Source organism: Gekko japonicus, unplaced genomic scaffold (genome assembly GCF_001447785.1).
Source record: "Gekko japonicus isolate JY-2015 unplaced genomic scaffold, Gekko_japonicus_V1.1 scaffold281, whole genome shotgun sequence".
Lineage (NCBI taxonomy): Eukaryota > Metazoa > Chordata > Lepidosauria > Squamata > Gekkonidae > Gekko > Gekko japonicus.
In genome coordinates, this window is record NW_015174281.1 from 77,752 (window position 1) to 93,827 (window position 16,076).

The 16,076-nt window shown below is 44.1% G+C and overlaps 1 protein-coding gene across 1 annotated transcript in view; it reads right to left on the bottom strand.

Moving 5' to 3' along the window:
• Positions 1-16,076, bottom strand: part of LAMC1 (laminin subunit gamma 1) — a 161,300-nt gene that overhangs the window by 9,767 nt on the left and 135,457 nt on the right. Inside the window, exons 19-24 of the mRNA XM_015423874.1 lie at positions 15,437-15,642; positions 12,394-12,473; positions 7,945-8,082; positions 5,438-5,582; positions 3,859-4,008; positions 1,718-1,832 (exon numbers count right to left, since the gene is read on the bottom strand). Of these exons, the coding sequence (XP_015279360.1) occupies positions 1,718-1,832; positions 3,859-4,008; positions 5,438-5,582; positions 7,945-8,082; positions 12,394-12,473; positions 15,437-15,642 (834 nt within the window). The remainder of the gene's footprint in view (positions 1-1,717; positions 1,833-3,858; positions 4,009-5,437; positions 5,583-7,944; positions 8,083-12,393; positions 12,474-15,436; positions 15,643-16,076) is intronic.

Below are 16,076 nucleotides of genomic sequence, written 5' to 3' on the forward strand. Positions count from 1 at the left end.
TTTCAAAGCCGAAGAGCCAGCGCTGTCCGAAGACGTTTCCGTGGTCATGTGGCCGGCATGACTAAACACCAAGGCGCACAGAACGCTGTTACCTTCCCATCGAAGTGGTACCTATTTATCTTCGTGCAATTTCTTGCGTTCGAACTGCTAGGTTGGCAGGAGCTGGAACTAGAGATGGGAGCTCACTCCATTATGCGGCACCCAGGTCTCGAACACTTAAAAAAATGCAAGACCTTGCCTGCAGGCAGGGAAAAGCCAATTGCTTAATCAGAGGACCAGACGAGGTAGAACTTGAGACTGATCACAACAGAGACAGGAGGAAAGTAGGAAGAGCCTCCAGGCCCAGGAGTCATTCATTCTTCCTGAAACTATAACCTGCTGCCAAGTGGATGGAGAGGGAAGCACCTCCCATGTCCTAAACTAGGGGAGGACAACAGACAAAGGAGAACTGCTGGCACTCAGCTCTGGCAGACCCACTTAAATAAAAAAAAAATCTATCTAAAATCAGGTCAGGTAGGAAGTTGTAGTCAGCCATCTTTTCCCTGGGGACATTACAAGCCATAAAGGCTATAAAGCTGCCTGGAAACACACACACAAGCCAAGATGCAACACATGAAGCTGCCTTACACAGAATGACACCACTGGCCCAGTCACCCCAGTATTGTCCACTCTGGCAGCAGCCAGATCTCTGGAAGACAAATGCCCCAGCCTCGATACCCAAAAGTCTTCTAACTGAACATGCCAGGAGATTAAACCACTACCTTCTGTATGCAAAGTGTGTACCCCCCCCAGCTGAATTCCACACATATACAGAAAGCCCTGAAAATACAACTTGCATGAAGCTAATATTTGTGTGAAGAGTCACAGCAGTGTGGTTTGGTAGTAATGGAACAAAAGCTCAATTGCTACTCAAAGAGAAACCTCAGTAACTTTGGGAGGACATATGAATGCAAAAGGAGCCCTGCTGGATCAGACCAGTGGCCATCTAGCCCGGAATCCTGTTTCACAGTGGCCAACCAGTTACTCTGGAGGGTCAAGAACAGGGCATAGAGGCTGAGGCCTTCCTCTGATGTTGCCTCCTGGGATTCAGAGGTTTATTGCCCCTGAATGTGGAGGTTCCTTTTAGTCACTGCGGCTAGTAGCCACTGGCAGACCTATCCTTCATGAATCTGTCTAACCCCCATTTAAAGTTGTTTATGCCTGTGGCCATCACCACATCCTTTAGCAGTGAATCCAACATATTAATCACTTGTTGTGTAAAGACAAATTTCCTTTTGTCCCCCCTTGAATATACTACCCATCAATTTCACTAAGTGATTCTGAATTCTAGTATTTGGGGAGAGGGAGAAAAAGTTCTCTCTCTGTCCACTCGCTCTGCTCCATGCAAAATTTTATAAACCTCATTCATGCCCCCCACCTCCCACCCCAGTTGTCTCTTCTCTAAACTGAGAAGTCCCAGACTCTTCAGCCTTTTCTCATAGGAATGGTTCTCCAAACCCATAATCATCTTGGTTGCCCTCTTCTGCACTTTTTCCAGCTCTGCAATGTCCTTCAAGAGATATGGCAACCAGAATGGCACGCAATATTATAAATGAGACTAAACCACAGATCTACACGGGGGCACACCAATATTGGCTGTTCTATTTCCAATACCTTTCCTGCTAATCTCCAGCATGTCATGCTGCAGGAGGACTCAACAGGAAGCCCCACCACCTACCTTTCAGATTGCCAAGAATGTCTCTGGCCTCCTGGAGTGTGTTGTTCCCTTTCTTGGCAGCTTCTTCGGCCAGAGCTTTGGCGGCATCTGCTCGAGCCAGCAGCTGATCAGCAGTCTAAGCAAACACATGGCACGTTAGTGTATGCTCCTTTTCCTTTCCACCAATGTGTACGTCTAGCCACACTCCAGTTCTCAAAACTGCAAAGCTTATCCAGATTTACTGCAAACAGGCAGGCTAAGGCATAGGCGCAGGTACTAAAAGCAAAACAAAGCTGGACTGAATGTAATTCAGGGCTTTTTCGGTGGCGGCTCCTACCTGGTGGAATGAGCTCCCGGGGGAGATCCGGGCCCTGCGGGACCTTATGCAGTTCCGCGGGGCCTGCAAGACGGAGCTCTTCCGCCAGGCTTTTGAGTAGAAGCCGCCCCCCCCCCCACTATTCCACCACCGTCATGGTGCCTTAAAAGATGCACCGACGAGGCCCTGAGGAAGAACCTGGACAATGTAAGGAAGATCCAATAAGCCGCTTCCACTGGGCATAAATATCATGGGAGTACCACCTGGAACTGTGTTGATTCCATCTTGGATGTATGAGATCAGCAATTGATCGAGCACCGTTGTTTTAAGCGTCGGATGTTTTTATGACGTTTTATATGTTTTTAATTATGGCATGGTGAATCACCTTGCCCTTGTGAGCCGCCCTGAGCCCACTGGGGAGGGCGGGATACAAATGTGAAAAAATAAATAAATATATATAAAATATAAAATGCAGTGACAGTTATAAAAGCCCCCAAAGGCAGGTGTTACAATGCTTCTTGAAAGGGGCTCAAAGCTTGGGACATACACTGTGTACACCTATGATACACTTGTACTATCCAGTTGCAGCAGCCCACTGGAGTAACAGGGCATGCATGTCCACCTATCACACCAAAATGTAACACAGCCCAGCACCCCATTTGCTTATAAAAGGAGATCCTTCTGATAGTCCAAGAGATCCTCCTTCTGATAGTCCAAGAGATCATTTTATGATGTGTCTCCAAAGTTCTGCCAGCTCCCCACTCCGAGTGGCTCAGGTTGAGGTGGAGAGATGACAAAGCTTTCCCAGCACTGGTAAAGAAAGGAGTGCAGAAAAACCAAGTGATTGTCCTCAGGAAGAAAACCCCCTCCTCGTAATCTCAGTATCAAATACTTCCCCCCACTAAAGGAGATAGTGACACAGCTTTTCTTCAAACACTCGACTCACCTTACAGCTGCCTTATACTGGATTCAGGGCTCTTTTTTGTAGAAAAAGCCCAGCAGGAACTCATTAGCATAATAGGCCACACCCAACAGCAGAAACTCATTAGCATATCAGGCCACACCCCTGACAGCACAGCTCATTAGCACATTAGGCTGCACCCCCATGTTACCAGAAGTGTGGTTATTCTGCTTGTTATTCTGTTTACCTTGTTTGTTGTCCAAACACAGGGCTTTTTTTGTAGCAGGAACTCCTTTGCATGTTAGGCCACACACCCCTAATGTGGCCAATCCTAATGAGTTTCTGCTGTTGGGTGTGGCCTATTATGCTAATGAGTTCCTGCTGGGCGTGGCCAACTTGGGAGCCAGCCGGAACTCCGTTCCTGTGTGTTCCTGCCCAAAAATAGCCCTGATCAGACCACTGGTTAATCAAAGTCAATACTGTGTAATCGGACTGGAAACAATGACTCTCTCAGATCTCATGCTGAGGTCTTTTACATTACCAACTACCTAAGCCTTTTAACTGGAGATAGAATCTGGGACCTTCTGTATGCAAAGCAGGTGCTCTTGTCCCCAAGCCACAGCGCTTCCATCTCCATTTCATAGTTTCTCCCTTTCATCTCCTTTCAGCCCTGCCCTTCCTCTTCACATAGCCACCACCTAGTCATTTATCCTGTATCTCACAGCCTAACCCAGTTCTCGCCCCCCCAAACCTAAAATTGGCCTTCCAAAGCAGGCAAAGAAGGCTCCTCAGCAGACATAAATCTTCAAGAACACGGCTGAAGCTTTCTGAACATCTGGCCCCCACACTTCTGCAGAGTTAACCAGTTGTCAGAAATGTAAGAACAGTTAAACATATCTCCCTGCCTATTGCATATTTTACGGGTTTGTCAGTGAGGCAACTGACCTGCTGTTCAGTCTTCCCTTTCTCCAAAAGATTTTTCACTTCCAGTTCTTTCCCTTTCATGTCTTCGATAAGATCCTCGTAATTCTTTAGCTTCCTGTTAATTAGCTGATCTAAGTCTTTGGCTTCCTCCTTGATCTTCTTTGCCTCTTTCTGCACATGCCAGGATAAGAAAAGGGAAAAAAAAGAACAGGAAAAAAACCAACTGTGATTATGGAAGATTGCACTGCTACATTTTTAAGGAGAAGAAATTAGAAACTTAACATACTATTGGACAACCTGGATCAGTACACCCTTCAGAGCAGTGGTCTTCAACCCAGGGGTCAAGTCCTTCAGTCTAAGTCATGGAGCCCAACATGCTGGGTTGCAGAAGGCTGTACGGTCGCCTTTTTAAATGCCAGTGCACACATTTAAGGAGCAACATCCTGCCTCTTTTTTCATGCAAGCTGAGAAGATGAGGACAGAGAGGCTAAGGCACTTATTGGTGGGGAGGATTCCTTCTGAGTAAACACACATCTTTTCCCACCACATGACTCTAATGTCAGGTGAGTGTGGTGTCACATTACTTCCTGTGACATGCTTGCAAACTCAGTGGGTCACATGCTGCCGCCTGGGGATTCAAGGTGGGTCCCAGGGGTCAGGACAGTTTGAATACCAGTGCTTCGGCAGACCAGGAGGCAGGATAGCCACTTATTATGCTATGTGCAGAACATCTTGGAAATGCTTATATGGTGGGCAGAATCCACTCCCACCCCCCCAGTTGCTCTGGACATAACTCAGGGGAGCCACATTACTTTGTTTAACTTCCAACTTGGGTCAGGAGTGGACTGGACCCCTACTGCATTTCACGGTACAAGCTACTTCCTTTTCCCTAACTTACTGCATCACACCAGGTATTGCAGTAGAGTCTCTGTTGGTTCTGGGATGTTGACATGAGCAGGCACAGCAGTACCCAGAGATGTCCATAATTACTGGAACTACTTTTCCCGTGGTTCTCTGCATCTCTGGATACCAGACTAGGTTACCAGAAGACAATCACCGAGAGATACAGCAAGCTCCCCAGCAAGGAACTTAGATTCTGCCCTTGTGATTAAAGAATCACAGCCTTTTCATATTTTCAAATGCTTTTGGAAAACATTTAAGTATTTTAGGTACAGGGATGAACTTACCAGAAAAGAAAACGCTTCCTTTCCTTTTAATCCTGCCTATTTAGGTTTGTAAAAACAGCTGCATTATGAAGCTTTCAGATAATTACCCCATAGCTAGAGCTGAGAGCTTGAACCATTACCCCTGCGATTAGGTACAAAATGTTACTACCATTGTACAAGCTGGGAACCTGCCTAAAAGTTCCACAGGCTGAAGGGGGAAGGATGATTTTCACTAATTCCCCACTCCCTCCCCCCTTCTATTCCTGGGGTTCTCCTGTATGGGGGCAGCATTCTGAGAGGCTGCAACAGGAGAAAGGAGGAGGAAATCCGTCTGCCTGTAGCAATTTTAGGCAAGATCCAATCCACTGTCATTTTAAGGCTTCCACGGCCACAATGCCTTAATATGCTCTTCAAGATTGCCTAACTCAACACACCTCTAGGCCTTCTGTATCCACAACTGGTAGGCTGGTGAGATTAGCATAGATCTGCAGAGCTTTGTTTCCGGCTTCCTCTGCTTCGGCATGGACCTTGTTTGCCTGCCTTTCCAGATCTCGGGAAATATCCTTTGCTTGATTATACCTGAGAGAAAAGAGAGAGAGAGAGAGAGAGAGAGAGAGAGAGAGAATGAATCCCACCAATCTGGCTCACTGGTCTCACCGTGGGTGAGAAACATCCCAGTTTCAAATCCTGAGAATGCTAAATACACTTTAGACTTTTCAGCACCCAATTAAAGCTTTCTGTGTTCTGGGCTTTCTACCATTCTAGCATCAGTTTGTTTTAATCCTCTCCGTTTTTCATCCTGCAGCCTCGGTTTGCTGTTGTGAAGCTATTGTGTTCATAGCTAAAGACATCATTTGTCACATTCAAAGATTACATTTTTTTGGACATGATTTTTATTGCAAATGATAAAAAACTAGCAAGAACAGAAATAGAAACTAGTAAAGGAATAAGGAACTATAGAGAAAAACTATAAATATGAAGAAGTGACTTTTGATTTTTTCCCCACGACAAATACATGTTACAAACTTAAAACGTACTCTATAATTACAAAAATAAGGTTCTCTTTCTTCTATTATCGACTCCCCCCCCCCAGTCATCAAATAAATAAATCAGTTCACTTTTTTCCGTTTCATGTAAAAAGTCTAGAAGGGGTTTCCAGTTAGCAAATAAGTGTAGATAACGTCTTTTCTCTGATCATAGTAAGTTTAGCCATCTCATACATAACATTTTCAGATGCATGCAGAAAAATAAACGTTCAGCCGTCACAAGTCTCTTGGCTGAAAAGAACTTTTTACTGATGGATCCTGTATGTCAAATGTTTCTGAGCCAGCTTGATGGAGTTCTTAAAGTGTTGGACTAGGACCTGGGAGCCCGAGGTTCAAATCCCTGCTCTGCTATAAAGCTTGCTGGTTGACCTTTGGCCAGTCATGGACTCTCAGCCTAACATAATTCAACAGAATAAAATGAGGGTAAGATGGAGGAAAGGAGACCAATATGTAGGCCATCCTACACTCCTTGGAAGAAGGGTGGGATGAAAATGTACTGAAATGAAAATAAATAACGTCTGCTACAGTGTAATACAGTGGTTGGAAGACAGAGTTTCTGAATTACAAACCCCTGGTTCAAACCTTGCTACTGCCATGTATTTGCCAAGCAGTCACACGCGAATCATTTTCTCTTTCAGCATGCCTCGCCGTCCCACTACAATATGAGAATAATACTAACCTACCATGCTGTGAAGATTACAATGAGAATGTACGTGAAATTCTTTGAACAGTGTCAGAATGATCTATACACGTGAACTCTTATTAAATGTCCTGTAATACTATGCCTTTGAATATGAATTTTTTATACTTCCTGAATTGCTATATTACAACTTCTGGGGAGCAATGAAAATGTACCAGTACTAATCCTCTAAAGTCCTGATTAGTCTGGGCATCTTTGTGCCTTAGGAACTGCCTTCTCCTACGTTTTTCCTTTGTGCCCCTTCACATCTGGTAGGGAGATCCTGCTCCCATCTGTATTAGAGTGATATCCACAAGGGTGCACACACTATGAAACAGCAAAACAGATTTTCACCCTTAAAGAGACATATTCTTCAGCTCTTTTTTTTTTTTTTTTGCAAGCTTGTTCATAGTCTTAGGAAGTATTTTTTGTAAACGCTGATGATGAAGGGTCAAGATCTGGCTGCCATTTTGGTACCATTAGTTATAGTTAAACTTTAAATGCCTTCTGAACTTGCCAAGTTGTGCTGCCTTGGTGAGTGAAATTCTCCATCATACCCTACGGGGACAGTCCCATAGGGTATAACAGAGCCGAATAAATTCGTGTTTCCTGAATATTTACCCGAATATCAATAAAATATTGATACTGGTACTTAGGACTATTCAAGAATACTGATATTTTTCAGGTCCAACAGACCTGAATTGAAATTTTTTTTGCACACCCCTATGTATGTCTGTTTCTGATTAATGTTTCTGATTTTATTGTAAATTGACATGCTGTGTGCTGGCTTTACAGCTTTCCGGGAGAGGGAGCAACTAAGAAAAATAAATAATTCTGCTACAGATGTTTTGTTTAATAACTGCCAGGCCAAAATAACTCATGAAGGCTTTTAATTGAATATCTCTTTTTATCCTGTTCTTTACCTTTTTCACACTCGTTTTATTGTTTGCTGGTTTAAAAACACTACCGATGACTACTTTAATCTACTGAATTTGAATTTAATTGTTTTACAGATGCACACCTAAAAAGGAACAAGTAATAAAGTTTAAGCCCGTCAGCTGCCTCAGGCACGCTCTGGAGGGTGTAAGCTAGAAATCTATTAAATAAATAATAATGTGAACTAAAATGGGCAAATTAAAAGACAATACAAGTAAAACCAAAGAGTTCTCTGAATGCTATTGCATCATCACCTCTACACCCTCCATACCAGACTTACTTTCTGTTAAGGTCACCGATGTCATTTGCTGTTTGATTCTCTCCTGCCAGTGTATCCAAGAGCAGTTTATATGCTTGTGCTGATGTATCATTCGCTTCTTTGGCTACGCGCACAATGTCATCAGCTTCTTGCTTGTGCCTGCAGCAATAATATTAGAAGAGGAAAGTAAGCTATCAAGAAACAATTTCCCTTCCAAGCACCCTTAGTGGTGGTCTAAACGCAAGGCATTGCTTTTGAACAGACTAGCATGCATCCTACCCTTAGGCAGCAAAACATCCCTCAGCCTAAGTGACGCAAAACATCCCTCAACCTAAGTGTTCAAGGAAGAGTCTCTTACGCTGGAAGGAGACTCCTTAAGCTGGAGGAAGGCTTCAAACTTTGCTCAGTGGAGCAGTAGGAACCAGGCCAGTAATCTATATATCTAAGAAGGACATGTGGCCCCCATCTGTGGATACCAACAATAAATCTTTCTTCAAATACATTAGAAGCAGGAAACCAGCCAGGGAGGCAGTGGGGCCCTTGGATGACCAAGGGGTAAAAGGAGTACTGAAGGATGATAGGGAAATGGCTGAGAAGCTGAATGCATTTTTTGCCTCCGTCTTCACTGTGGAAGATGAGAAGTGCTTGCCCACTCCAGAACCACTGATTTCGGGAGGGGTGTTGAAAGACCTGAGTCAGATTGAGGTGATGAGAGAGGAGGTCCTAAAACTGATAGACAACTCAAAAACTGATAAATCACCAGGCCCAGATGGCATACATCCGAGAGTTCTGAAAGAACTCAAATGTGAACTTGTGGATCTCCTTACAAAAATATGTAATCTTTCAGAGGAGAGCCAGGAAATTACAGGCCAGTCAGTCTGACGTCGATACCGGTTAAATTGGTGGAAACCATTATTAAGGAAAGAATTAGTAGGCACATAGATGAACAAAACCTATTGAGGCAGACTCAGCATGGGTTCTGTAAGGGAAGATCTTGTCTCACTAACCTGTTAATGTTCTTTGAGGGGGTGAACAAACATGTGGACAAGGGAGATTCAATAGATATTGTTTACCTTGACTTCCAGAAAGCTTTTGATAAAGTTCCTCATCAAAGGCTCCTAAGTAAGCTCAAAAATCATGGGATAAAAGGACAAGTCCTTTTATGGATCAAAAACTGGCTAATTAATAGAAAACAGAGAGTGAGTATAAATGGGCAGTTCTCCCAGTGGAGGGGGGTAAGCAGTGGGGTACCACAGGGATCAGTACTTGGTCCACTGCTTTTTAACTTGTTCATTAATGATTTGGAGTTGGGAGTAAGCAGTGAAGTGGCTAAATTTGCGGATGATACGAAGTTGTTCAGGGTGGTGAAAACCAGTGAGGATTGTGAGGCACTCCAAAGGGATCTGTCAAAGATGGGCAAGTGGGCGTCAACATGGCAAATGGGGTTCAATGTGGCCAAGTGCAAGGTGATGCACATTGGAGCCAAAAATCCTAAATATAAATACACATTGATGGGGTCTGAACTGGCAGAGACAGATCAAGAGAGAGATCTTGGAGTTGTAGTAGATAACTCACTGAAAATGTCGAGACAGTGTGTGACTGCAATAAAGAAGGCCAATGCTATGCTGGGGATTATTAGGAAGGGTATTGTAAACAGATCAGCCAATATCATAATGCCCCTATATAAATCAATGGTGAGACCTCATTTGGAATACTGTGTGCAGTTCTGGGCACCACACCTTAAAAAGGATATTATAGCTTTGGAAAAAGTGCAGAAAAGGGCAACTCAAATGATAAAAGGGTTGGAACAGTTTCCCTATGAGGAAAGGTCAAAGCGCTTAGGGCTCTTTAGCTTGGAGAAACGACGACTGAGGGGTGACATGATTGAGGTTTATAAGATTATGCATGGGAAAGAGCAGGTAGAGAAAGAGGTACTTTTCTCCCTTTCTCACAATATAAGAACTCGTGGGCACTCCATGAAATTGCTGAGCGGTCGGGTTAGAACGGATAAGAGGAAGTACTTCTTCACCCAAAGAGTGATTAACACATGGAATTCACTACCACAGGAAGTGGTGGCGGCTACAAGCATGGACAGCTTCAAAAGGAAATTAGATAAGCATATGGAGCAGAGGTCCATCAGTGGCTATTAGCCACAAGGTATAGATAGGGGCTCTGGGGCAAGTGATGCTCTGTCTTCTTGGTGCTTGGGTGGGTCAACAAGTGGGAGGGCTTCTAATGTCCTGGCCCTACTGGTGGACCTCCTGATGGCACTGGTATTTCTGGCCACTGTGTGACACAGAGTGTTGGACTGGATGGGCCTTTGGCCTGATCCAACATTGGCGTCTCTTATGTTCTTATGATACCTAAATCTGCTGATCAAGGCCACGCAGACACTACACATATTTTCCTGCAAACGTGGGGGACTCTCCAGGTTTGCCGAAAAATGTGAAAGCAAAAATAAAATATACAAATCCACTATCTGCACACACTGACAGCTACTCTGGGCCAAGGTGCGGTGGAAGTGGATCCCAGCAGCCAAGCTCAGGGGGTGGGGCCTGGAGCTGCACCAGGCTCAGTGATGGGGTGGGGGTATGGGATTCCCCCCACTTGTATTCTTTAATTCTCTGGTTTAAAGAACAGTGCATGGATTGTGCCTGAGTATACAGGCCAATTGAAAGCCAGTCTGTAGAACCCTTTCTGGCAAAGCTTGCCAAAAAGCTAAGGACAAGACAGGCAATCCTGTGATTTATAGTCCTATCTATTGACCTGGGGAGCATACAGACACACAAGAGAAGCAACCAGGAGCATTATGTTCCTCTCCAGGAGTGCCACATGCTGCAGCTGCCAGTGTCAAAAACTGGCCATCAGTGATTTAAATTCTGTGAGCAGGTGTGCTCTGACTTATGGGAAGTGTTAAGATAAGGATTCCCACGCAATGTCTTGCAGAAAACTCTCTTTCCTGTTAAGTAATGACTGCTCGAAGAGGGAACAAGGTGCACAGACTGCCAAGCTGTAGGAAGGGTGGAGGGAAGGAAGAAGAGAACGGTGGACTGATGTTTAGAACTAGCTGATACAATGTTATCAGATCAGTAGCAGAGCTAGGTTTGAGTCCAGTAGCATCTTAGAGACCAGACGTTTCAAGGTATATGCTCTCCAAAATCCTGCTGGTCTCTAGGTGCTACTGAACTCAAATTTAGCTCTTTTACAGCAGACCAAAACGGCAAGCCTCCTGAAACTAGATCACTAGAAACACTGATGAAGGTAGTTGAGTGTAGATGGTACTTGAGTGGACGGGAGCACATGGGTAAGAAACAGGCCGCACTGCAGAGCAGGGTCACACCTCTCAATGTTGCTTCTTACAAGGCCTTTTATATCTGGGAAGAGATATGCTGGAGCACAATACATGTGCAGCGCATGGAGCTTTCAACAGCATTTTCCCCTTGAAATAAAACATGAGTGGGGATTTGATCTACCAATGTTTGCTATGCGTTTAAAAAAAGGGGGGAAACCTGCTCTTTATTTATTTGATTTTTATCCTGCTCCTTTCCCCGCCAAGCAGGGCTCAGGGCGCCTTTATGCACACACACACGCCATTATCTGCACAATTTGTACATGTGCACTGTGCATTTTGGTAAGAAAAATGCCTCAGGAAGCAGCTCGCTGTTACTTGAATATAATCAGAACCCAATGCAACAAGAAGCAGAGTATGTGTTATCCAGGGCTATTTTTGGGCAGGAACGCACAGGAACGGAGTTCCGGCTGGCTCCCAAGTTGGCCACGCCCAGCAGGAACTCATTAGCATAATAGGCCACACCCAACAGCAGAAACTCATTAGGATTGGCTACATTAGGGGTGTGTGGCCTAACATGCAAAGGAGTTGCTGTTACAAAAAAGCCCTGGGTTTTGACAACAAACAAGGTAAACAGAATAACAAGCAAACGGTGGGTGTGGCTGGATAACCACACTTCTGGTAACATGGGAGTGCGGCCTAATGTGCTAATGAGCTGTGCTGTCAGGGATGTGGCCCAATATGCTAATGAGTTCTTGCTGTTGGGTGTGGCCTATTATGCTAATGAGTTCCTGCTGGGCTTTTTCTACAAAAAGAGCCCTGGTACTATGACTCCTCCATTATGAGGCCATCCTTTCTCTTGCTGAGCACAGCCTTCTTTTTCTTCGGGCAGAAGGACAGAAGACTAGAGTGAGCACAGGGAAAGAGTTTGGAGATGATGAAAAGTTAGGTTGCACAGTGGTTGAGGGGGGGGATCATAAACCCAGTGGTTCTATGTAACAGGCAGGGCAATTAACGGGGGGGCACAGCAGGAGATAAGAGTATGGGTGGCGGAAGAAAGCAAAATTATGGGGGGGGGGGAGAGCAGAAAAGAGGAAGCCTTGTATCACCTAATAATGCCTCAATACAGACATAGCTGGAGTGAAAGCATAGAATCCCCACCAAGATGTCATGGGCCTTACCGCTGAGCTAGCTGACGGGCCTCATCTACCAGGAGAGTCATATTGTTGGGATCGCTGATCAATTCTGGTGAAGGAACAGTCTGGAGAAGAAACCAAATGCACTTTTAAGAGCCATTAAAAAAAACAAACTTCAACTCAACAGAGGAAAAAATATATGCAACAGTGGTTCATAGATTTAAAGTATACTGGCTTCTAACAAAGCGTTCATAAGAGAATCTAGTACTAACGTGCTCCTCTTCCCCCTCAAAGCATGCATGGTGAAGCCATGGTCTCTCTCTGGGGAGGGGATGTGAGTGCCATTTTTTCAGGTCAGAGCTCTAAAATATTCCCAAATTGCCTTGACACAGGTACAGAACCCATAAGTGGGACTGTACACAGACTATGAAGAAGAGCTTAAAATATAAGCAATTATTGTCCATACATTGAAAGTATATTGACTTCGACAAAATACAGACATAATAAGGGAATGTTGAGTGGCTAGCTACTGGAGGGGGGGGGGGAACCCCTGGCTCAGGTCCTGCTTTTTTCTCTGGAGGGTGTTAATCTTTACTGCTTTTAGCTGAAGGCCGTTACAAGCGTCAAAATATAAGGAGAGGTCAAGAATACTAACTCCAAGACATAAAAAACAGGTATAGTAAAATAATGAAAGCTAGGTTCCCCATACTTAAACATACTTTAAATCAGAAAAATTCTGATAAGCTTTACATTAAAGAAAACACATGACAATTTACTCCTGAATCTAAAACAGCTTTTGTTTGACTTTCCAGTTACCAGCACATAAAAGAAATCATCTAAATTATACATGGATCTGTATCAGGCACAATATAATTTAGATTTCTATATTTACTGCATTGTTTAATGTAGTATAACGGCCACGGTGGCTCAGAGGTTAAGATGCTGAGCTGCAGACCAGAAGGTCTGTAGTTCGGCAGTTCAAGACCCGAGTGCTGCGTGATGGAGTGAGCTCCTGTCTCTGGCCCCAGCTCCTGCCAACCTTGTAGTTCAAAAGCAAGAAACTGCAAGTAGATAAATTAGTTACCACTTTGGTGGGAAGGTAACAGCTCCGTGCGCCTTGGCGTTTAATCATGCAGGCCACATGACCACAGAGAAGTCTTCGGACAGCGCTGGCTCTTCGGCTTGGAAATGGAGATGAGCACCGCCCCTAGAGTCAGATTTGACTGGCTTTCAAGCAATGGAAACCTTTACCTTTACTTATTGTAGTATAGTGGTCAGCATGTCAGACTAGGATCTGGAAGGGCCAGGTTCAATTCCTCCTCTGCCAAGGAAACTTGCTGGGTGAATCTGGGAGAGTTACACACTCTCAGTTTAACCTACCTTACAGGGTTGTTGTGTGGATAAAACAGGAGAGAATAATATAAGCACTTTGGGTCCCCAGTGGGGAGAAAGGCTGGGGATAAATGAAGTAAATAAAATGAGGAAGTTGGATGAGTGAACAACCCCCAAGAAGCTGGTTTTAGAACAGGCCAATGTACAATTGATCATTGTGTAATTATGGAAATGTCCTATGTTATGTCAATTCCCTTATGCATTTCCCCGCATACTCAGCAGCCGTAAGGAGAGATACGCATGGCAAGACAATGGCATGTTATGCATTCTTCCAAATGTATGTGGAATGGAAAGGAGGAACTTGATGCAAGGCTGCCAACATCTACAAGTTAACATGCAACAGTATTTGACTACCAAGAGACAATGGCATTTTTCATTCCAAGGGAATGAAGACGTTTAACAGCTCTCGCATTTTTTGTTAATTGTCCATGTCAAAATTTGGACTTTCAAAATTCAAGAATCTGTCCTCTACAACTAATCTTTCCCAAGGATCAGCAACATGACTGAATACTGCCTTTCAAAATGCCCTGCCCGCCCTGCCCAGTGAGTTCAGAGGCAAAAGGGGGATGCAAAAGGAGCGATGTCTGTAGCAAAGGGGTTTTCCAGCCACCGCACTTATGAAAGGGGGGCACTGGGGGCTGGGTCTTGACCTCCTACTAGGACTCCATTCACAAAGCAGGATTATGAGAAATCTCGCCATTGATCAGTAAGGCATAGCGGCTGCAAATTAAGCAATTATTTCAAACAGCCAAGCCTCAATTGAAAGAAAGGAGAAGAACGACACTTTCAATTTTGTCCTGTATACTTGTCTGGTATCCTTTTTTTTTAAGTTCAAGACTGTGCATTCTGTACATTTGAAGTACACTGTCATGCTCTCTGTTCACCAAAGAGAAATATCAGAGGACGAGAAGATACATGTAAGCCCAGGCTTCTGCGTGGGCCTTTTGGAAGTGAGCAGTGCTGAACACGGTGTATTTCTGAGTTAAGCGTAGATAGGATTACAGCCTTCAGCAAAAAGCTGTTCTACCACAAACCAGGCTATTCAAGGCACTGTGTACAGTCTGAGCGGCTTAAAAATGAGGTAGCGATGGGACTCTAAATTTGGGCCCAGAAAAGACAAATCCTGCAAAGTTGTGCAAACTAAGCCATTTATATGATTTTTCATTTTGTATACTGCATTCTGCATTTTGTACTGTGTGGCATCATTTACTTTGGTTCTTCTAGCTATGGGGAGCAGCAAACCATAGTCTGTCTAGTGCAAACGTTATTCAGCAACCTACCGGGCTTTGAGATTCCACTAGGCACTGCTTATACCATTCCAAGCATACAGAAGCTTGCATCACAAAACAACAACAAAAAAAGTCCTGACCTGGATACCCAGGCAAGTCCGATCTTGTCAGATCTTGGAAGCTAAGCAGGGCCGCATCTAGATGTAGTACTTGGAAGGGTGACCTCCAAGGAATACCAGAGGCGGGATGCAGAGGCATGCTAATTAAGCCACCTCTCTGAAAAACATCCAAACCCCCAGCACAGGTCACCAGAAGTCAACCATGACTTCCACACAAGCACACACACACAAATTAAAACAACAAAAAAATGCCAATATTCATTTTAAGAATGTCAGCATACCTATACAGGCATTACGGCTTCAATCAGGTGGTATGAAATCTCAGAACCGAGCACAGAATTCACTCACCACTTTGCCGACTGCTGCAGATGCTCTTGACAGCTTATCTGCAGCAGTTTTGATCAGTTCGGCTGTGTCGTCCACCCGGCTGCGGGCTTGCTCAGCAAGGTTTTCTGTATCTGCTACTGTCTTCTGGATATTCCTTAACCGGCCAAGTTGCCCAGACAGGGTTCTGTTGATTTCATGGAGACGATCCATTAGGCCCTGATCTACATCTGGGTGGAAAAATAAAATTTCTGGAAATATTGAAACCACGGGGTAGAAAAACACACACAAACACAGACACGTGGTTTTAGGAAAACACAGAAATTTGGGAGGGGGGAAAGGGAAATATATGCAGTACTTGTTTTGCTATTTACTGACTGAACAACATAAAATGGATCATTTATACCTTAGTCACCATATTAAATTGTACTATTTGGCATATTTATGGAATTTAAAATTATAAGTATCTTCATTTTCTAAAAGAAAAATTACAAGTATACCCGAATACTTGAGAACTGCAAACTGCTGCACCCTATGCTACCAGAGCACATGTATCTTTGCCATCTGACAGATAGGAAAAAATAAAAGTTCAAGGCAGAAAATTCTGTGGTAAATACGAACAAGTGTATTATTTGGATAGAAACGCTCTCAATCACAATAGGTA